The 24,401-nt window shown below is 39.6% G+C and overlaps 1 protein-coding gene across 1 annotated transcript in view; it reads left to right on the forward strand.

Annotated features, from left to right (window-relative positions):
- The window catches only part of kcnc2 (potassium voltage-gated channel, Shaw-related subfamily, member 2), a 77,438-nt gene extending 54,600 nt beyond the window's left edge, over positions 1–22,838 (forward strand). The window contains exons 2-4 of the mRNA XM_034074755.2: positions 12,535–13,468; positions 19,325–19,492; positions 22,376–22,838. Of these exons, the coding sequence (XP_033930646.1) occupies positions 12,535–13,468; positions 19,325–19,492; positions 22,376–22,512 (1,239 nt within the window). The 3' untranslated portion in view covers positions 22,513–22,838. The remainder of the gene's footprint in view (positions 1–12,534; positions 13,469–19,324; positions 19,493–22,375) is intronic.
- The last annotated feature ends 1,563 nt before the right edge of the window (positions 22,839–24,401 follow it).

Genomic DNA, 24,401 nt, shown 5'->3' on the forward strand with positions numbered 1-24,401 from the left:
TTTGAGTTCAACATGTAAGAAGTAGAAAGTACAGGTATTTGAGTTCAACATGTAAGAAGTAGAAAGTACAGGTATTTGTAGTTCAACATGTAAGAAGTAGAAAGTACAGGTATTTGAGTTCAACATGTAAGAAGTAGAAAGTACAGGTATTTGAGTTCAACATGTAAGAAGTAGAAAGTACAGGTATTTGAGTTCAACATGTAAGAAGTAGAAAGTACAGGTATTTGAGTTCAACATGTAAGAAGTAGAAAGTACAGGTATTTGAGTTCAACATGTGAGAAGTAGAAAGTACAGGTATTTGAGTTCAACATGTGAGAAGTAGAAAGTACAGGTATTTGAGTTCAACATGTGAGAAGTAGAAAGTACAGGTATTTGAGTTCAACATGTAAGAAGTAGAAAGTACAGGTATTTGAGTTCAACATGTGAAGAAGTAGAAAGTACAGGTATTTGAGTTCAACATGTAAGAAGTAGAAAGTACAGGTATTTGAGTTCAACATGTAAGAAGTAGAAAGTACAGGTATTTGAGTTCAACATGTAAGAAGTAGAAAGTACAGGTATTTGAGTTCAACATGTAAGAAGTAGAAAGTACAGGTATTTGAGTTCAACATGTAGAGAAGTAGAAAGTACAGGTATTTGAGTTCAACATGTGAGAAGTAGAAAGTACAGGTATTTGAGTTCAACATGTAGAGAAGTAGAAAGTACAGGTATTTGTGTTCAACATGTTGAAGTAGAAAGTACAGGTATTTGAGTTCAACATGTAAGAAGTAGAAAGTACAGGTATTTGAGTTCAACATGTAAGAAGTAGAAAGTACAGGTATTTGAGTTCAACATGTAAGAAGTAGAAAGTACAGGTATTTGAGTTCAACATGTAAGAAGTAGAAAGTACAGGTATTTGAGTTCAACATGTGAGAAGTAGAAAGTACAGGTATTTGAGTTCAACATGTAAGAAGTAGAAAGTACAGGTATTTGAGTTCAACATGTGAGAAGTAGAAAGTACAGGTATTTGAGTTCAACATGTAGAGAAGTAGAAAGTACAGGTATTTGTGTTCAACATGTGAGAAGTAGAAAGTACAGGTATTTGAGTTCAACATTAGAGAAGTAGAAAGTACAGGTATTTGTGTTCAACATGTAAGAAGTAGAAAGTACAGGTATTTGAGTTCAACATGTAAGAAGTAGAAAGTACAGGTATTTGAGTTCAACATGTAAGAAGTAGAAAGTACAGGTATTTGAGTTCAACATGTAAGAAGTAGAAAGTACAGGTATTTGGTTCAACATGAGAGAAGTAGAAAGTACAGGTATTTGAGTTCAACATGTAAGAAGTAGAAAGTACAGGTATTTGAGTTCAACATGAGAGAAGTAGAAAGTACAGGTATTTGTGTTCAACATGTAAGAAGTAGAAAGTACAGGTATTTGAGTTCAACATGTAAGAAGTAGAAAGTACAGGTATTTGAGTTCAACATGTAGAGAAGTAGAAAGTACAGGTATTTGAGTTCAACATGTAAGAAGTAGAAAGTACAGGTATTTGAGTTCAACATGTGAGAAGTAGAAAGTACAGGTATTTGAGTTCAACATGTAAGAAGTAGAAAGTACAGGTATTTGAGTTCAACATGTGAGAAGTAGAAAGTACAGGTATTTGAGTTCAACATGTGAGAAGTAGAAAGTACAGGTATTTGAGTTCAACATGTAAGAAGTAGAAAGTACAGGTATTTGATTTCAACATGTAAGAAGTAGAAAGTACAGGTATTTGAGTTCAACATGTAAGAAGTAGAAAGTACAGGTATTTGAGTTCAACATGTAAGAAGTAGAAAGTACAGGTATTTGTGTTCAACATGTAAGAAGTAGAAAGTACAGGTATTTGAGTTCAACATGTAAGAAGTAGAAAGTACAGGTATTTGAGTTCAACATGTGAGAAGTAGAAAGTACAGGTATTTGAGTTCAACATGTAAGAAGTAGAAAGTACAGGTATTTGAGTTCAACATGTGAGAAGTAGAACGTACAGGTATTTGAGTTCAACATGTGAGAAGTAGAAAGTACAGGTATTTGAGTTCAACATGTAAGAAGTAGAAAGTACAGGTATTTGTGTTCAACATGAGAGAAGTAGAAAGTACAGGTATTTGAGTTCAACATGTGAGAAGTAGAAAGTACAGGTATTTGAGTTCAACATGAGAGAAGTAGAAAGTACAGGTATTTGTGTTCAACATGTCAGAAGTAGAAAGTACAGGTATTTGAGTTCAACATGTAAGAAGTAGAAAGTACAGGTATTTGAGTTCAACATGTGAGAAGTAGAAAGTACAGGTATTTGTGTTAACATGTAAGAAGTAGAAAGTACAGGTATTTGAGTTCAACATGTAAGAAGTAGAAAGTACAGGTATTTGTGTTCAACATGTAAGAAGTAGAAAGTACAGGTATTTGTGTTCAACATGTAAGAAGTAGAAAGTACAGGTATTTGAGTTCAACATGTGAGAAGTAGAAAGTACAGGTATTTGAGTTCAACATGTAAGAAGTAGAAAGTACAGGTATTTGAGTTCAACATGTGAGAAGTAGAAAGTACAGGTATTTGGGTTCAACATGTAAGAAGTAGAAAGTACAGGTATTTGAGTTCAACATGTGAGAAGTAGAAAGTACAGGTATTTGTGTTCAACATGTAAGAAGTAGAAAGTACAGGTATTTGTGTTCAACATGTAAGAAGTAGAAAGTACAGGTATTTGATTTCAACATGTAAGAAGTAGAAAGTACAGGTATTTGAGTTCAACATGTAAGAAGTAGAAAGTACAGGTATTTGTGTTCAACATGAAAGAAGTAGAAAGTACAGGTATTTGAGTTCAACATGTAAGAAGTAGAAAGTACAGGTATTTGAGTTCAACATGTAAGAAGTAGAAAGTACAGGTATTTGAGTTCAACATGTAAGAAGTAGAAAGTACAGGTATTTGAGTTCAACATGTGAGAAGTAGAAAGTACAGGTATTTGGGTTCAACATGTAAGAAGTAGAAAGTACAGGTATTTGAGTTCAACATGTGAGAAGTAGAAAGTACAGGTATTTGGGTTCAACATGTAAGAAGTAGAAAGTACAGGTATTTGAGTTCAACATGTAAGAAGTAGAAAGTACAGGTATTTGTGTTCAACATGAAAGAAGTAGAAAGTACAGGTATTTGAGTTCAACATGTAAGAAGTAGAAAGTACAGGTATTTGTGTTCAACATGAAAGAAGTAGAAAGTACAGGTATTTGATTTCAACATGTGAGAAGTAGAAAGTACAGGTATTTGAGTTCAACATGTAAGAAGTAGAAAGTACAGGTATTTGAGTTCAACATGTAAGAAGTAGAAAGTACAGGTATTTGGGTTCAACATGTAAGAAGTAGAAAGTACAGGTATTTGTGTTCAACATGTAAGAAGTAGAAAGTACAGGTATTTGAGTTCAACATGTAAGAAGTAGAAAGTACAGGTATTTGAGTTCAACATGTAAGAAGTAGAAAGTACAGGTATTTGAGTTCAACATGTGAGAAGTAGAAAGTACAGGTATTTGTGTTCAACATGTAAGAAGTAGAAAGTACAGGTATTTGAGTTCAACATGTAAGAAGTAGAAAGTACAGGTATTTGAGTTCAACATGTAAGAAGTAGAAAGTACAGGTATTTGAGTTCAACATGTAAGAAGTAGAAAGTAAAAACTCGTCCGAAAAATAAGTAGTGGAGTAAAGTACTGATACCAGAAACATGTGCTTAAGTACAGTAACGATTTGTACTCCACTACTTCCCCCCTCTGTCGACCACCACGTTTCTTTACTTTGCATCGTCCCTGCTGATGTATCAGGGGGAACTTATCGGTGGTATCAGTTTGTGTAAAAATATACACGGAGCCGTTAAAGAAGGTTGTCATTTATCTTTCTGCCCAGGTTTCTCCCGCTAACAAGGTGTCAGGCAGCAGAGAGGATTATAACGTGTGTGAGGAAACGTGTTACGATTGATTTGTTCCTGGAGGCGACGGTGTGTTCTTCCTGTGAGTGCTGAGTGATACAGGACGTCAGACACAATGACAGCACAGAAACAGAAACGTCTTTGCAGCATCAAGCTAGTTCTGGGAGATGTTTGTCTCATTTGATTGAATTACTCCACGTGCCCGGTGAAGATGTAGGATTGGTTATTATTGGGGTTAATGTGGAAGTTAATTTAAACATTGTTTTGGTTGCAATGCCCTCTTTGATTGTTGTCATATTGGCATTATCATCTTTTGTCTTCTTGAAATATGTAAACAAAATAGCAGCTAACTTCGTAGTTAACGTAGTATCGAGGGAAGGTATGTTTTTGTAAGAAAAGCACATGATATTTCAGTTAAGTAAAATCCTTATTAGTTGCAAAAATGGCTTTGTTTTAAATGTTTAATTCTTTTTTTTCAAACCTAATATTGTAAGTTTTACATTTAAATGACAACAAAAACTGCGTTGCAGGTTCATACTGTATTATCAATAAAACATATAAATTGACTAATGCATTATTATGTTTTATTATAGAACAAAATAGGTTGAGCTTGGCCCTGAGTTGAAAGCAGGAGGCGAAGGGGTGGAGGAGGGTTGCGCGTTGACACCTGGAAGACAGCTGATAGGAAAGGGGAGAGCATATATAGAGGGATTAACAGGTGCGATCATTAGGCTTGTAAATGGAGGGGCGTGATAGGTTTAGCTGAGGAGAGGCGCTCCCTGTCATTTAGTGCAGGGAGCGAGTATTGCCATGACGAGCAATACGCAGTGATAGGTCTTCCTGTCTGAACTTGCGCTAAGCTTCATTACTCAGTACTTCTTCCAAAAAAAAAACCTTTAATATAATAAAGCGATGGCTGAAAAATTAGGCATATCCTTGGTCATATGCGTGTGTGTGTGTGTGTGTGTGCGTGCGTGCGTGCGTGCGCCCACCCTTCAACCAGCCATGTATGAAGATCCAGGTGTCACTTAGCATGCAGAGTGTGTAATCTGAAATCAGCATGTCGAGAAGCGTATTGCAATCACAAGCCAAGTGTGTGTGTGTGTGTGTGTGTGTGTGTGTGTGTGTGTGTGTGTGTGTGTGTGTGTGTGTGTGTGTGTGTGTGTGTGTGTGTGTGTGTGTGTGTGTGTGTGTGTGTGTGTGTGTGTGTGTGTGTGTGTGTATAAACAGGGTGTGTGTGTGTGCACTTGCATTGTAATGTAATGTGTAAGCATGTGCTGGCTGGTTTGATGTGACATGATTCAGCTTTTACTGAGGTCGTATTTATTCACTCTGCAGACGTGAAAGTGTTAAATGACCGCCCAACACGAGTTGTTGTTAGTTGGCGCAGCGAAAGGAAACATCTCCTGCTGCTAGTTTCTGCTTATTTCATGATAAGAGGCACACAGTCAGGGAAAGCCAGAAATGAGCAGCACGAGGAGAGTTCGCATGTTTCAAAGCTGAGAAATACGTGTGGCAATTCTGGGGAAATTCAGTTTTTTGTGGTCAGAACTTGGTCTTATTCCACAAGTCATTTGAGTCAAATTTAGACCCAAATAATTGATATTATCACTGAAATGGCACCTAAGACTTGAGTTTCTCCACCTGACATTGAGATTTAAAAGTATTTGAGTCAGGGAATTAAAATATAGACTATAGGCGCGTTCACACCGGAGCACTTTTCCCGGTACTTTTCCTGTTTAGTTCCGTTAGTACCCCTTATTTTGGGTTCACACCAAAAAGAATACTCAGTGCCGGGGAAACCATTTGTAGTGCCTGCTAGAGAGGTGCTACTATCCTGGGGAGAAAAAAGTACCAATTTCTATTGGCCGGGCGAATTGCAAACCACGCCCCGTAAAACTCTGAAAAGTTTTGTGAAGCCGCCATTGTATTTGCTGGCATTAGCATTATTAGCATTATTAGCATTAGCCCCGCGCACCAACGGAGAGAGACTAACTTATGGCAACACAAAATAAAACATGGGAGCGGTGGAGATGAGGAGGTGTCGGCGTTCTGGCGATTTATGGCCAGAAAACCCAAAGCAGCAGAAGAAGAAGTGACGTTGGCGGCTCATTTGCGTAATCTTCCCTCAGGGACTTATTCCGGTGTGAACGCGATTTTAGTTCCATGGGGGTACTAAGTGCCGGGCACTAATACCTCATTAGGCGCATTCACACCGCAGTACTTTTCCCACAAGGTTCATGAGAACTTAGTTCATGAGAACTCTTCAGTTCTCATGAACTAAGTACAGATCGCGTTCACACCGGAATAAGTCCCTGAGGGAAGATTAGGAAAATGAAGCCGCTGACGTCACTTCTTCTTCTTCTGCTTTGGGTTTACTGGCAGGCCGCAAACCACTTCACGGCGTATACTGCCGCCCGGAGTCCCCGGCCGGAAGTCCCCGGAGTTGGGGAAGGCTTCAGTAGAAGCTGCTGGGAGTCCCAGCAGCTTCTACTGAAGCCTTCCGAGTAAATCGCCAGAACGCCGACACCTCCTCATCTCCACCGCTCCCATGCTTTATTTTGTGTTGCCATAAGTTAGTCTCTCTGCGTTTCTGCGCTGGGCTAATGCTAATGCTAATAATGCTAATGCGAGGATAATAAAATGGCGGCTTCACAAAACTTTTGGGAGTTTTACGGGGCGTGGTTTGCAATCCGCCCAGCCAATCAGACATAGGAACCTTTTTCTCCCACGAAAGTCCCTGCTCTCTAGCAGGGGGTGAAAAGGTTCTCATGAACTAATTTTAGTTCCGGCTCTTTTTGGTGTGAACGCAACATTTCGGAACTATATCGGAACTAAAGTGGGAAAAGTACCCAACGTGTGAACGCGCCTATTCACACCAACAGTGTTTCAGGGCCGGTTCGGAGCTGGAGCTTGAAAAGCACCGGGTTTTCCTGTTCACACCGCAGCGGAGCAGCCTCTTAGCTCCGGAATCCGGTTCGTTTCAAGCACCAACAAATTGTCCGGCCAGAGCAAAAGCACCACATACGTCACGCTTACGTCGAGGCGGGGGCAGAGACAGATCAACTCCTGAACAACAACAACAAGCCCGCGTTTTATCCAGTTTGTACACAACGATGGAGAAACTTAACAAGAGTTTCAGTGTTTCTGCCATAGACTGTATAAAGGTTTCTGCTCGTGGTGAAGCAACGTGTCTGCGTGTTAAGGTGGAACCTGAGCATTCACGTTGATCACCTCTCATTATAACTCATTCTAAATCTATAAAACTATAAATATTAAACTTTACTTCACGTGTTCATTTGAGAACAGCTGTTACATACCTGGGTGAAGGTTACATTTCATTTAAATGAAAGACACAACGTTACTCCACACTCATGGTTCAGTCCACCTTAAGAAATAAGACCGACCTCGGAAGCAGTTGTGTTTTAAAAAAACTTTATTGACACGAGTACACTTTTTTATAAGAATATAACTAAACCACAGAAATGACTCCGGGACAGCTGCAGATAGAGCCATAAGAAATTAATGCAACTGATTTCATCCGCGCGGTTTGAAAGCGGCTAATATGATATAAGGAAAAATAATATAATTGTTTGTCCGATTGCAAGCGCAAATAGCAGAAATTGAGTCTTGTTTACTTCCACTACTGGACTAAATAAGGCAATGGAAAAAGAAAAACACTTTGCAAATACCATCTGAACATGAAATCTTGGTCCTTGTGATTCTCTAGCTTTCAGTCGATCACCAAAGTATTTAAAGCGCAAGGAGATATAAAAAGACATGACAGGGGGACATTGGAAAACACCCAGAAAACGATGGGGTCAGCGTGCTGCAAAGTGAGACGAAGCTTTCTGTCAAAAGCGGCTGTTCTGTTTAAAGTGTCTCATATCCTGTGTGTCTGACTGAGTGCAGAAAGTGGATGCTGAGTAACCTCATCAAGCTCATTTAGCAGCAGTCAGGCAGAGGCACTTAATAAAGAAAGAGATATCGTGTGTACGATATAGAAAGAGCCCATGCTCCCAGCAGGAGAGTAAATGTTTGCACACAGTTCAGACGCAGGGCGAGCCAAATAACGGCAACGATGTTTTCAGAGCGTGTGAGTCATGCAATCCCAAAGCAAAGCAGGGTGTGAGACGACTTCTTCAGGCGTCAGTAGGAGGAGCGCAGGGTGTGAAGAAAGCAGCTCCGCCTCGCAGGCTGTGGATGTGAGCTCTGCGTCTGATAGGCGGTGTGCAGAGGAACACCAAAACAAGGCAGACATGTCTGTGCGACTCATTACATAAAGATGGCGCCGGTGGTGATGGCTGCCGTGTCGTTGGCTCCTCTCCAACATTGCCTTTTTTTCGTATTATTTCAGTGTTTGTTTACTTTTTGTCATTTTATTTTATTGCACAATTGTATCTGTTTTATTGTGTTGCACTGTGACCTCAGACTGTCATCGTCATAACTGCACTGTAGCTATTAAAGTTACTTCAATTCTATTTCAACGACTTAAAGGTCCCGTGTCATGGCCATTTCCACTGATCATAATTCACTTGTCGACTAGAATAGATTTATATTGTGCAATTTTCCAAACTCACATTGGTTTCTCACACAGCATCTCTGTAAAGTGTGTATTCACGGAATTTCACTCTCTGCCTTTAACGGCTCGTTGTAGCTCCAGCCCCTCCCTGTGAGCACAGTGTGCTCTGATTGGTCGGGACGTTGTGAATCGCGCTAAACTCCGTGGAGGTGTGATTTCCTTGTTTAGCGATACACAGCGAAACTCACCCTGAGCACACACAAAGTCACAGCCGAAGTAAAGCAATAAGTGTGGCTTGATATTGAAAAAGAAAAAGGTTGATAGACGCTGTGAGAATGGGTCTGCAGAGAGAATGTCGCCGCGATCCCAACTGTCTGTTATCAGCCTGCAGCAGGGAGGAGAGATCAGCAGAGCTGCCTGCACTGAGTGTGTGTCCATCGATTGGTCAATTTGGACCAATCAGCGGGGGCTTAACGTACATCATGCGTACCCGGAAGAATCAAATGGACAGTGACGTATCTCCAACGAGGCGTTTTGGGGAGGTCTTCTCTGTGTTAGAGTTTTACTCGCTACAGGGTGTACTTTGAGGGTTTTGACCCTGCAGACGTTCACATGCAGAAAAACCTTTATAACACACAAGGGGACGGGTGATAACCGGAAAAGCACGACATGGGACCTTTAAGAAAAGTTGTTTTGAACCAGAATTTCTATTTAAATCAGGCTTCACGTGGTATGGATGCAATCTGCTGTATTATCGGTTGTTATAACTCACGTGTTTTTCTTAACGAGACTTGACACGTTTTAAGATGACTTTTTGGGGCTTTTTTGGTTAAGCTACAGATCGACAGGAAAGAGGGAAAGATGGGCGAAGACATTAGTACATGTTACTTTTCAGACGCTTTTATCCAGGAGCAATTTGGGGTGAAGCGTCTCAGGGACACAACGACATGCTGACTGCCGTGGGGTTTGAACCTGTGACCCCCTGACGCCAACACCAAGGCTCTCTCCACTGCGCCACACGCCTCCCTAAGCATGAAGCAAATGGACTACGATGCCTGACACAATTCTGTAAACATAATGAAAGCCTTAGAAGTAAACCATGACTAAAGAAGACATCCATTTATTGTCATGTTTTTATTGCTGCAACTTTAATCCAGGACAACATGAACCTGGTCCAACAGCCGACATGTAATACAGTGCAACTATGGAAAAGTGACTTAATGACTTAATGTGCTATAGGACAGGGGTTCCCAACCTTTTTCCCCAAGAGCCCCCCCCAAATGACTCCTGTTGGAAGTTCCCCCCCCCCCCCCCCACACACACACATACACACACACACACACACACAAAGGGGGGGCGCAAGAGCGGTAATTAAAGTTTAAAAGTCTCCAAAAGCTACAACTACTGTCACAAACTGGATGAATGTGAAGTATGTTGTTAAAGGAGGATGAAAGCGTAATTCAGGAGCGCTATTGGAGCGACTTTGATGGTTGTTGGACTCAGGATTCATTCATCTGGATGCCCGCTGTATGAAGAAATCAAAGGACGGCGCAGAAGTGGAACCAATTCACAAAGGGATTAAACTGTTTAAAACACATGCTCAAAGTAAGCCGGATGTTGCCGATGTGTTTATGTGGATTCAAAAGTCGTACATAATCTACAAAATGGAGGACACCGATCTGATCGGAGCAACTGACGAATCATCCAACTGAAACCGGCATGGACGATGGCTATGTTTTAAAAATGCGCTTATCCAGAAAAGCCCGGTTTGGACACTTTACGGGCAGAAGAAACATTTCTATAGAAAGAATTATACATTTCTGTCTTTTTATGCCTTTAATACTAACTTGAATTTGTATTCAAATTAATTAATCAATTATTTGTTATTGTAATGTAGAGACTTTTAGCAACAATCATGTATTGCGTTACAATTATGTACAACTTTTTTTTTAAACCACTGCTATAGGGGACCAAAAAACTATTTGCATAAAGTCAAACCCATTTCTCGATGCCATACTGACTGGTTAGTTAATCCACTTTCCTTCCCAACTGCCCAACATCCGTCAGTATTAATTAAATCTGTCTGCGTGTGCACGCCTACATTCCCTCCAGGAGCAAAGAGGAAGTGTGTGTGTGTGTGTGTTGCTCTTGCTAATAGATTGCTCCTCTCTCTGGCGTCCTTTCCAATTTAACTTGTCTCTGGGTTCAATGTCTTTCTCTGGAGTGAATTCATGTATTTATCTCGGGCATGTTTACCCAGTCACCGTGTGGAGGACATTCTTCAGAGAAACTGGACAAAGTTTGTCTTTTGTTACATTTAATACATCAATAAAGAAAGTCAATATACAATTGAAATCGATCTCAACTGCAGGAACAGAGCTACTTCGTCCTCAGAGGATAACATGCCTTTGCACCCAGAACACAGTTTCACACTATATAGTAGAGAGAAAATAGCCAACTGGTCCCACCCTTAAATTATTTTAGGCATTCTCTAAACATCCAAACCATTAAACCTTAACCATTTGCAAATCCACCTTTTGCCCTTCCTGAAATAACATATGTCTCTTTTAAACACATATAGGATTAAAATACTAAATAAAACGACTGAAAGGAAATCAGAGTATAAGACATAATCTATATATATTATGTACATCATTCAACATGTCTGTGAAGGATTGATAGTAACTGTTTGGAAAACTCTCAAAGTCCTCTTCCGATATGAGAGTAACTTGATAACAAAGGTATCCCAACTGTAGCTGACAGGATGTGTGATGACCGAGAAGAGCATCAGGACTGCTTGAGGCAGATGATAGCTATGTGATGAACATGATGACTCAGCCTCTATGGAGAGAGACATCAAGCATGCTCATTTCTGACGTGGAGCTAATCTGAAGTACACATTGAATACTGCTTTCTACTCCTCCATCTTGTGAGTGTGTGAGAATTTTGGGAGTTTGACAAAAAGTCAGGATTTAGAGAAAAAGTAAAAAAATTGAGAAAAAGTCAGGATTTGGAGAAAAAGTTAGGATTTGGAGAAAAAGTCAGGATTTAGAGAAAAAGTCAGGATTTGGAGAAAAAGTCAGGATTTGGAGACAAAGTTAGGATTTGGAGAAAAAGTCAGGATTTGGAGAAAAAGTCAGGATTTGGAGACAAAGTTAGGATTTGGAGAAAAAGTCAGGATTTGGAGACAAAGTTAGGATTTGGAGAAAAAGTCAGGATTTGGAGATTTGGAGAAAAAGTCAGGATTTGGAGATTTGGAGAAAAAGTCAGGATTTGGAGAAAAAGTCAGGATTTGGAGACAAAGTTAGGATTTGGAGAAAAAGTCAGGATTTGGAGAAAAAGTCAGGATTTGGAGACAAAGTTAGGATTTGGAGAAAAAGTCAGGATTTGGAGATTTGGAGAAAAAGTCAGGATTTGGAGAAAAAGTCAGGATTTGGAGATTTGGAGAAAAAGTCAGGATTTGGAGAAAAAGTCAGGATTTGGATAAAAGTCAGAATTTGGAGAAAAAGTCAGGATTTGGAGAAAAAGTCAGGATTTGGAGATTTTGAGAAAAAGTCAAAATTTTGAGAAAAAGTCAGAATTTAGAGAAAAAGTCAGGATTTGGAGATTTTGAGAAAAAGTCAAAATTTAGAGAAAAAGTCAGAATTTAGAGAAAAAGTCAGAATTTAGAGAAAAAGTCAGAATTTGAGATTTTGAGAAAAAGTCAAAATGTTGAGATTTTGAGAAAAAGTCAGAATTTAGAGAAAAAGTCAGGATTTTTGAGAAAAAGTCAAAATGTTGAGATTTTGAGAAAAAGTCAGAATTTAGAGAAAAAGTCAGGATTTAGAGAAAAAGTCAGGATTTTCAGATTTTCAGAAAAAAAAAGCCAATATTTCGAGAAAAAACTTGATACTCCTCCATCTTGTGACTGTGTGACTCCCTCTCTTGGATATCAGCATGTGAAGAACACGTTCAGGAACTAGTTGATGCTCTGTATGTGATGACTATCCATTCTGGAGAGGATCACAGACACATGGATCCTGAGATTGAAGCTGGTGACGAGTGAGATTTTTCTAACAGTAACACAATGTTGTTCTCTCCTCTTCTCCTCCCCTCTTGTAGTTTATAGCCTTTGCCTCGTTGTTCTTCATCCTGGTCTCCATCACCACCTTCTGCTTGGAGACTCACGAAGCGTTTAACACCATCATCAACAAGACAGATCCAACGAGGAACAGCAGCGCTCCGGACTCAGGCCCGCAGTACGAGATAGAAACTGACCCAGCGCTCACCTACGTGGAGGGCGTTTGCGTCTTCTGGTTCACCATCGAGTTCCTCGTCCGCGTCACGTTCTGTCCGGTGAAGCTGGAGTTTATTAAAAGCGTCCTCAACATCATCGACTTTGTGGCCATCCTGCCTTTCTACTTAGAGGTTGGGTTGAGCGGCCTTTCTTCCAAAGCTGCCAAAGATGTGTTGGGTTTCCTCAGAGTGGTTCGCTTCGTTCGAATCCTTCGTATCTTCAAGCTAACGCGTCACTTCGTGGGTTTAAGGGTGCTCGGACACACTTTACGAGCGAGCACCAACGAATTCTTGCTGCTCATAATTTTCCTGGCGTTGGGAGTACTTATTTTCGCCACCATGATCTACTACGCCGAGCGAATTGGCGCAGATCCCAACGACCCAACGGGTAGCAACCACACAAAGTTCAAAAACATCCCAATTGGCTTTTGGTGGGCCGTGGTGACCATGACAACACTGGGTTATGGAGACATGTATCCAAAGACCTGGTCAGGCATGGTTGTTGGTGCGTTGTGCGCCTTGGCGGGCGTTCTGACGATAGCCATGCCCGTTCCTGTTATCGTGAATAACTTTGGGATGTACTACTCGCTGGCCATGGCCAAGCAGAAGCTTCCCAAGAAGAGGAAGAAGCACATTCCTCAGGCGGTGCAGGGGGGGTCGCCCATTTACTGCCAAGCTGAGCTCAACACCACCTGCAACAGCACTCAAAGTGACCTGTGCAACACCAAAGGAGGAAGGGGACTCGAACGCAACCGCTCAGGTAAGACTGAGACGTTTAGGTTATCACAAATAAGTGTTGTTTTATATCTCAGGTCAAATTTGTAGAGGAAATTCTTAAGAGAAACTGATAAATGATTCATGGACAAACTTTTTATTTTGTTATATTTAATAAAGTACGTCAATATACAAGTGGAATTTATCCCACATGCAGGAACAGAGCAACTTCATCCTCGGAGGATTTTTTTTTTTTTATGTGTGGTCAGAACTTGGTCTTATTCCACATGCATGTCATTCTAGTCGAGACATGTCGACCCAAATAATTGATATTATCACTGAAATGGCACCATTCACACTGGAGTTGCTCCACCTGACATTGAGTTCCCGAGGTGGGAAGTAGTGGAGTACAAAAACGTTGTTACTGTACTTAAATACATGTTTCTGGTATCAGTACTTTACTCCACTACTTGTTTTTCTGACGACTTTTTACTTTTACTTCTTACATTTTGAACCCAATTACCTGTACTTTCTACTTCTTACATGTTGAACTCAAATACCTGTACTTTCTACTTCTTACATGTTGAATTCAAATACCTGTACTTTCTACTTCTCACATGTTGAACTCAAATACCTGTACTTTCTACTTCTCACATGTTGAACCCAAATACCTGTACTTTCTACTTCTTACATGTTGAACTCAAATACCTGTACTTTCTACTTCTTACATGTTGAACTCAAATACCTGTACTTTCTACTTCTCACATGTTGAACTCAAATACCTGTACTTTCTACTTCTTACATTTTGAGCACAAATACCTGTACTTTCTACTTCTCACATGTTGAACACAAATACCTGTACTTTCTACTTCTTACATGTTGAACACAAATACCTGTACTTTCTACTTCTTACATGTTGAACACAAATACCTGTACTTTCTACTTCTCACATGTTGAACACAAATACCTGTACTTTCTACTTCTCACATGTTGAACACAAATACCTGTACTTTCTACTTCTTACATGTTGAACACAAATACCTGTATGTTCTACTTCTCACATGTTGAACTCAAATACCTGAACTTTCTACTTCTTACATGTTGAACCCAAATACCTGTACTTTCGACTAATTACATTTTGAACACAAATACCTGTACTTTCTACTTCTTACATGTTGAACTCAAATACCTGTACTTTCTACTTCTCACATGTTGAACACAAATACCTGTACTTTCTACTTCTTACATGTTGAACTCAAATACCTGTACTTTCTACTTCTCACATGTTGAACACAAATACCTGAACTTTCTACTTCTTACATGTTGAACCCAAATACCTGTACTTTCTACTTCTCACATGTTGAACTCAAATACCTGTACTTTCTACTTCTTACATGTTGAACTCAAATACCTGTACTTTCTACTTCTCACATGTTGAACACAAATACCTGAACTTTCTACTTCTTACATGTTGAACCCAAATACCTGTACTTTCTACTTCTCACATGTTGAACTCAAATACCTGTACTTTCTACTTCTTACACGTTGAACTCAAATACCTGTACTTTCTACTTCTTACATGTTGAACTCAAATACCTGTACTTTCTACTTCTCACATGTTGAACTCAAATACCTGTACTTTCTACTTCTTACATGTTGAACTCAAATACCTGTACTTTCTACTTCTTACATGTTGAACACAAATACCTGTACTTTCTACTTCTCACATGTTGAACTCAAATACCTGTACTTTCTACTTCTCACATGTTGAACTCAAATACCTGTACTTTCTACTTCTTACATGTTGAACACAAATACCTGTACTTTCTACTTCTCACATGTTGAACTCAAATACCTGTACTTTCTACTTCTCACATGTTGAACTCAAATACCTGTACTTTCTACTTCTTACATTTTGAACACAAATACCTGTACTTTCTACTTCTTACATGTTGAACACAAATACCTGTACTTTCTACTTCTCACATGTTGAACACAAATACCTGTACTTTCTACTTCTTACATGTTGAACACAAATACCTGTACTTTCTACTTCTCACATGTTGAACTCAAATACCTGTACTTTCTACTTCTCACATGTTGAACTCAAATACCTGTACTTTCTACTTCTTACATGTTGAACACAAATACCTGTACTTTCTACTTCTCACATGTTGAACACAAATACCTGTACTTTCTACTTCTTACATGTTGAACACAAATACCTGTACTTTCTACTTCTCACATGTTGAACTCAAATACCTGTACTTTCTACTTCTTACATGTTGAACTCAAATACCTGAACTTTCTACTTCTTACATATTGAACACAAATACCTGTACTTTCTACTTCTTACATGTTGAACACAAATACCTGTACTTTCTACTTCTCACATGTTGAACACAAATACCTGAACTTTCTACTTCTTACATGTTGAACCCAAATACCTGTACTTTCGACTTCTTACATTTTGAACACAAATACCTGTACTTTCTACTTCTTACATGTTGAACACAAATACCTGTACTTTCTACTTCTCACATGTTGAACTCAAATACCTGTACTTTCTACTTCTTACATGTTGAACCCAAATACCTGTACTTTCGACTTCTTACATGTTGAACACAAATACCTGTACTTTCTACTTCTTACATGTTGAACTCAAATACCTGTACTTTCTACTTCTTACATGTTGAACTCAAATACCTGTACTTTCTACTTCTCACATGTTGAACACAAATACCTGTACTTTCTACTTCTTACATGTTGAACTCAAATACCTGTACTTTCTACTTCTTCACATGTTGAACTCAAATACCTGTACTTTCTACTTCTCACATGTTGAACACAAATACCTGTACTTTCTACTTCTTACATGTTGAACTCAAATACCTGTACTTTCTACTTCTCTACATGTTGAACACAAATACCTGTAACTTTCTACTTCTTACATTTGAACCCAAATACCTGTACTTTCTACTTCTTACATGTTGAACTCAAATACCTGTACTTTCTACTTCTTACATGTTGAACCTCAAATACCTGTACTTTCTACTTCTTACATGTTGAACCAAATACCTGTACTTTCTACTTCTTACATGTTGAACACAAATACCTGTACTTTCTACTTCTTACATGTTGAACTCAAATACCTGTACTTTCTACTTCTTACATGTTGAACTCAAATACCTGTACTTTCTACTTCTTACATGTTGAACTCAAATACCTGTACTTTCTACTTCTTACATGTTGAACTCAAATACCTGTACTTTCTACTTCTCTCATGTTGAACTCAAATACCTGTACTTTCTACTTCTTACATGTTGAACTCTAATACCTGTACTTTCTACTTCTCTCATGTTGAACTCAAATACCTGTACTTTCTACTTCTCTCATGTTGAACTCAAATACCTGTACTTTCTACTTCTCTCATGTTGAACTCAAATACCTGTACTTTCTACTTCTTACATGTTGAACTCAAATACCTGTACTTTCTACTTCTCTCATGTTGAACTCAAATACCTGTACTTTCTACTTCTCACATGTTGAACTCAAATACCTGTACTTTCTACTTCTTACTTGTTGAACTCAAATACCTGTACTTTCTACTTCTCTCATGTTGAACTCAAATACCTGTACTTTCTACTTCTTACATGTTGAACTCAAATACCTGTACTTTCTACTTCTCTCATGTTGAACTCAAATACCTGTACTTTCTACTTCTCTCATGTTGAACTCAAATACCTGTACTTTCTACTTCTTACATGTTGAACTCAAATACCTGTACTTTCTACTTCTCTCATGTTGAACTCAAATACCTGTACTTTCTACTTCTCTCATGTTGAACTCAAATACCTATACTTTCTACTTCTTACATGTTGAACTCAAATACCTGTACTTTCTACTTCTCACATGTTGAACTCAAATACCTGTACTTTCTACTTCTCTCATGTTGAACTCAAATACCTGTACTTTCTACTTCTCTCATGTTGAACTCAAATACCTATACTTTCTACTTCTTACATGTTGAACTCAAATACCTGTACTTTCTACTTCTCTCATGTTGAACTCAAATACCTGTACTTTCTACTTCTCTCATGTTGAACTCAAATACCTATACTTTCTACTTCTTACATGTTGAACTCAAATACCTGTACTTTCTACTTCTTACATGTTGAACTCAAATACCTGTACTTTCTACTTCTCTCATGTTGAACTCAAATACCTGTACTTTCTACTTCTCTCATGTTGAACTCAAATACCTATACTTTCTACTTCTTACATGTTGAACTCAAATACCTGTACTTTCTACTTCTCTCATGTTGAACTCAAATACCTGTACTTTCTACTTCTCTCATGTTGAACTCAAATACCTGTACTTTATACTTCTTACATGTTGAACTCAAATACCTGTACTTTCTACTTCTCACATGTTGAACTCAAATACCTGTACTTTCTACTTCTCTCATGTTGAACTCAAATACCTGTACTTTCTACTTCTTACATGTTGAACTCAAATACCTGTACTTTCTACTTCTCACATGTTGAACTCAAATACCTGTACTTTCTACTTCTCTCATGTTGAACTCAAATACCTGTACTTTCTACTTCTTACATGTTGAACTCAAATACCTGTACTTTCTACTTCTTACATGTTGAACTCAAATACCTGTACTTTCTACTTCTCTCATGTTGAACTCAAATACCTGTACTTTCTACTTCTTACATGTTGAACTCAAATACCTGTACTTTCTACTTCTCACATGTTGAACTCAAATACCTGTACTTTCTACTTCTCTCATGTTGAACTCAAATACCTGTACTTTCTACTTCTCTCATGTTGAACTCAAATACCTGTACTTTCTACTTCTTACATGTTGAACTCAAATACCTGTACTTTCTACTTCTCTCATGTTGAACTCAAATACCTGTACTTTCTACTTCTCTCATGTTGAACTCAAATACCTGTACTTTCTACTTCTTACATGTTGAACTCAAATACCTGTACTTTCTACTTCTCACATGTTGAACTCAAATACCTGTACTTTCTACTTCTCACATGTTGAACTCAAATACCTGTACTTTCTACTTCTCTCATGTTGAACTCAAATACCTGTACTTTCTACTTCTCTCATGTTGAACTCAAATACCTGTACTTTCTACTTCTTACATGTTGAACTCAAATACCTGTACTTTCTACTTCTCTCATGTTGAACTCAAATACCTGTACTTTCTACTTCTTACATGTTGAACTCAAATACCTGTACTTTCTACTTCTCTCATGTTGAACCCAAATACCTGTACTTTCTACTTCTTACATGTTGAACTCAAATACCTGTACTTTCTACTTCTCTCATGTTGAACTCAAATACCTGTACTTTCTACTTCTCACATGTTGAACTCAAATACCTGTACTTTGTACTTCTCTCATTTCCCAAACAGCTGGTTCCTTTAGTCTGAATGTGTGTTTGGTGCGTGGTCATTATTCTTTAGAGTCATTGCGTGCCTATTGGTTGGAACACGATCCGTGTATCCATCACTTCCTGGTCTTCTCTAAAGAAGAGGGACCAATGGAATCGTTGTCATGTTGCCGTTGTTCAGCATGGAAACATTCATTAGCTAACAATGACATTATTGTTCGATTGATATAAAGGGAGGTCAGGTACTCTTTAAAACAGCTGCTAGTTATGGGTACTTTTTACTGAAGTACATTTCAAAGTTCTTTACTTTTACTTGAGTAAAGAACTTTAGTCAGTACTTCTACTTTCACCAGAGTATTTTTAAACACGAGTATCTGTACTTCTACTTGAGTTAAGGATGTGTGTACTTTTTCCATCTCTGTTGGGTTTTAAAAGAACAAGTATTTGAGTCAGGGAATTAAAATATAGACTGTATGTGTCAGTTCTGTCAGCAGACTGCAGTGGGGGGGGCAGTGACCCCACTCTGTCCCCGGAGGAGAGGCTCCCGATGAGGAGGTCCAGCACCCGAGAGCAGGACCTCAGCGGGGGGGGAACCTGCTTCCTGCTCGCTGCCAGTGACTACGCTGCAGACGGAGGGCTGAGGAAGACAGGTAACTGCATGGAGGAATCGAAGGTCTTTGAATGTGATTGCATTGAACTGTACAGCAGGCACATGTTATTAAAACCATGGTTGATCAAAATGTGAAAGCTAGGTGAACATATAAAGCTGTTGAGATTTAGCAAAAGTTAAATGCAAAACAGTGTATATTGCACATAGGTGGAAAGGTCGGACTAAGAAAGGGAAGCCCTGTTGTTGAGTCATGCAACTTTCAAATGCAGAAAAGGTCATGAAGTATAAACCGAGACGCTATGTGGTCACTAAAAGGCAATGTTTGGTAACCGCCTCTATAATATGTCACCACACTAACATGATATTAAGAAGACTAAAGCATGTAATGTATTGTTGTGTTAATCTGTGTAATGTGGAAGCGTTGGATCTAATAGCCTTTAAGCAGAAGTTAACGTCCGGCTGTTCGAGCTTTATTCTAAATGCTCAGAGTGCTACGGTTCTCTCGGGACAACAATTAAATCCATGCTTTCCTCCAATTAGAGCGCCGTCCAATCCAATACACTTTATTTATATAGCACGTATTAAAAACAGAGGGTTTACCGAAGTGCTTCTCAGCAAACATAACATTATAATGAAATATAATATTACAAGAATAGATAAAAGGCACACAAAGGCTATGGACAGACAATAAAAGCATAACAATCGATAAAACATATATAGCTCAAACCGAAGGGAAAAGAGGTGGGTCTTCAGACAGGACTTAAGTTTGAAGGGTGGGCGACAATTTGACATGGGGGGGGCAGGTCGTTCCAGAGCCTGGGGGCTACCGCTGAGAAGGCTAACATTTAAATTAGTTTAAAGCTTAGTGAACATGTAATGAATTCAGAAGTCAAACATTATGAGAAGACAGCAATGCATCCATCTTAGTGCGGATTAACACTTACTTGGGTTACTTTGAAAACTACGTACAGTACAATATGACAAAATACACATGAACAAATTATAAAATGTGTTGTTACTGTGGGGGAGACTTCTGAAGCAATTGGAAACAGGACTCAGGACTTAGTGTTTTTGGTTGTAGGCGTCCGCAGCTGTGCCATATTGAAGCTAATGAATAAAACACGGGGTCCTTTTTAGTCCCTTTATCTACCTGTTGGCACACACACAGCTGCCCTTTGTTCTGAAACAGACGAATGGTGCCGTGTGCAAAATGCTAATGAGGTTTCCATGTTCCTCACGAGTGTTTCAATTTAATTAATGATGCGGCTGGCTGCTTGTTTATTTCAATAAGGGGGCTTCACGTGCTGGAATTGTAGCAGGTGGAAAGTGGGAATCCATCGTTAAAGTGTTAAAAAACTAAGTATTATCTTCAGTATGTTATATTTGACACACAAAGTGCATTTTGGTAGTCTTAATATACATTATTGTTATATACATTTGAACTAGATGCCTCAATGTGACTGTGATGTATAAGCAAAGTAAGATATACTAACTTCTTGTGAAAGAACATACTAACGATAATGCCATGAGATGAGTAACTGCTAACTAACTAGTTTAAGAATAACATTATCTCCTATTTGACGAGTTCCCACACTTAATTCTGGACAGGGTTTTAATCACACAAGTATTGCTGCTATCTCTCTTAAGCCCCTGTCACACTGTCCCGAAGTTGACACCCGATGGACACACGAATATGGAACCTTGAATTTCGCACGAAGATGGCCCCGAACACACGAAGGCAACATTTACATTACATTTAAGAAATACAACTGCAACGAAAGTAACACAAACAATTATGTTACAGTACTATGATACTGTCCTGATATCTTCAGACTTTGTTCTTTACTTTCGCCGTCTTTATATGTAGAAGATATTAAGTTTTCTCCGTCATGTTGTTTCCATAGCAACAACAACTTTCTGTCAACTCGCCTTCAAAATAATATATTATATCCTTTTCAGTTTCACAGAACACAAATTGGGTTATTTACATAATATGTTTACATGATTTTTGTAGATGGACACACGATAAAGGAAATGTTCAAATTCGGCTGTGATCGTAGCAACATCGGGCCGTTCGTGAGGGCATCTGAAGCCATCGTATGACCGCCGGTGGAGTTTCTCAGGCTCCGGCAGCAACTTCGTGAGCGGCGGCAAAATCTTTGGCATGCCAAAAAATAGCCGAAGGACCTTGAGAAGGTTCATTTTCGTGTTGGATTCGTGTGTCCATGTTGCCCTTCGTAAGGCCATCGTGAGGGCATCTTGTTATCCTCGGTGCCATCGAGCATTCGCCCCGATCAGAGTGAGGGCGAATGCACCGATAATAACACGAAGATGACACGACTTGACAAGATGCCCTCACGAGTGCCTTACGAAGTTGCCGCTCACGAAGTTGCTGCCGGAGCCTGAGAAACTCCACCGGCGGTCATACGATGGCTTAGATGCCCTCACGAACGGCCCGATGTTGCTACGATCACAGCCGAATTTGAACATTTCCTTTATCGTGTGTCCATCGGGTGTCAATTTCGGGACAGTGTGACAGGGGCTTTATGGAGGGGCAGCTTGGGCGCATTGTTGTTGCCAGTCTGTGACCGAGCACAAGCCGCCAGTAAAAGGGAAAACAGTAACTTTTAGAGTATCCTGATTACATAACCATCTCCAATGGGCCTCACAGTTTCACTCAGGACTGTGCATGCTCTCAGGGACTGTTGCTCTGTCTCACGATACAACACAAAGGGGCTTTACTGGCATGGCCACATTTTAAACATGCTCTGTCTCATTCTGTCTCCTGTCTTGTCTCGGTTTCGCTCGGCTTCTTTGGACTTGGATCGTTGCCTTGCTGCCCGCTCGCCTGCCTGCCTGCCTGCCCGCCTGCCCGTGCGTGTTCTTGTCCTCCGCCTCCTCTCTGTCGCTCCTCCATCTGAAGGCTATGAGAAATCCCGGAGTTTAAACAACATTTCCAGCATGTCATCGAACACCCTGAGGTTTTCTCCCGTGACCTCGCCGTACGGATCGCCCTGCCCTCTGCGACGCTCTCGCTCCCCCATCCCCTCCATCCTCTGAGACCTCGTCCAACACACACACACACACACACACACACACACACACACACACACACACACACACACACACGGTCTTACATCTGCACTTCTAAATAGGCAAAAAGTGCAGCTGAAACTAGTATAAAATAGCATTTAAAATCAGCCAAGCAAATAAATAATCATAAAACAAGCTTGTGTAGAATAATACTGGTATAACATACTTGAATAAAAGTTACAGTGCAGTGTCAGAATACTTTCTACTAAATATTGTGGCGGGAAATTCGACAAGAAATCACATTTTGGTAAGAAATGAACAAATATAGAAATGTGTGTTATTTAATAAAGTCAAAGCATTCAACAGAGTTTAATTTAATTAATTAAATGTATTATGTCGACTGTTAGTTGAAATCAACAATATTAAGTTTGAATAACAAATATTAGGTTCAACTTAATAATATTGCTTGAAATCTGTGGACATAAAACATTACATTAAAGTCAACCTTTCAGTTTTTTCAGTGCATCCAAACACAAGTCATACAAACAAAATCAATCAATCAATCAATCAAAGCCCATTAGCCGCGTTCACACTGCGGTACTTTTCCCACAAAGGTTCATGCGAACTTAGTTCATGATCGCGTTCACACCAAAAAGAGCCGGTACTAAAAGTAGTTCATGCGAACCTTTTTACCCCCTCGAAAGTCCCTGCTCGAGAGCAGGGACTTTCGAGCGGCTCTTTTGTGAGAAAAGAGCTATATTCCTGATTGGCTGGGCGAATTGCAAACCACGCCCCGTAAAACTCCCAAAAAGTTTTGTGAAGCCGCCATTTTATTATCCTCGCATTAGCATTATTAGCATTAGCATTATTAGCATTAGCATTAGCCCAGCGCAGAAACGCAGAGAGACTAACTTATGGCAACACAAAATAAAACATGGGAGCGGTGGAGATGAGGAGGTGTCGGCGTTCTGGCGATTTACTCGGAAGGCTTCAGTAGAAGCTGCTGGGAGTCCCAGCAGCTTCTACTGAAGCCAGTCTCCAACTCCGGGGACTTCCGGCCGGGGACTCCGGGTGGCAGTATACGCCGTGAAGTGGTTTGCGGCCTGCCAGTAAACCCAAAGCAGAAGAAGAAGAAGTGACGTCAGCGGCTTCATTTGCCTAATCCACCCCCAGGGACTTATTCCGGTGTGAACGCGATCTGTACTTAGTTCATGAGAACTAAAGAGTTCTCATGAACTAAGTTCGCATGAACCTTTGTGGGAAAAGTACCGCAGTGTGAACGCGGCTAATATCATATGGATTTTACAGTTCGAATGGTACAAAGGACAAACCTAACATCCATGTGGTAAATCCCAAATTAGGAATTTATGAAGACAAGTATAATTAAATTAGACTTATGATACATTTCCACCATGAAGATGAAAGTGCATAAGTGCTTACATGTGTAGCTAAGACTATGATAGCAACTTTCCCTGCAGATAGATGAGCTTTCCTGGAGTTCCTTTCGCTCGATAACGTTTGACACTTGCAATAAAACACCTTGGCTTCAGAGGTAGCAGCCATAGACGAAAGGACACACGAATAATCAGGGATGTTGCTGTATTTAGGTGAGAAAGACGTGCTTCCAATACAAAAGAAAGAGAGATATCGTTTGACATGACTTTATTTTCCGTGCTGGAGACCTGCTCGTGTTATTGCATCCTGTCACCATCCAACCACACGGCGTGGGGAGCAGGAAGGGACACCGTGAGATTGAAAAACATATATATAGGAGGAGTTTTTAATTTAACGTTATTATGTTGGGCTTTCGGAAGAAGTCTCATTTTGCCATTTCCTTCATCGACGGTCCGCCCAGGAGACTGAAACACACAGAGTACCAGCTGGGTGTGTTTCCATTTCCACTTCTCTCCATGTTT

This window comes from Pseudochaenichthys georgianus, chromosome 23, assembly GCF_902827115.2.
Source record: "Pseudochaenichthys georgianus chromosome 23, fPseGeo1.2, whole genome shotgun sequence".
NCBI lineage: Eukaryota > Metazoa > Chordata > Actinopteri > Perciformes > Channichthyidae > Pseudochaenichthys > Pseudochaenichthys georgianus.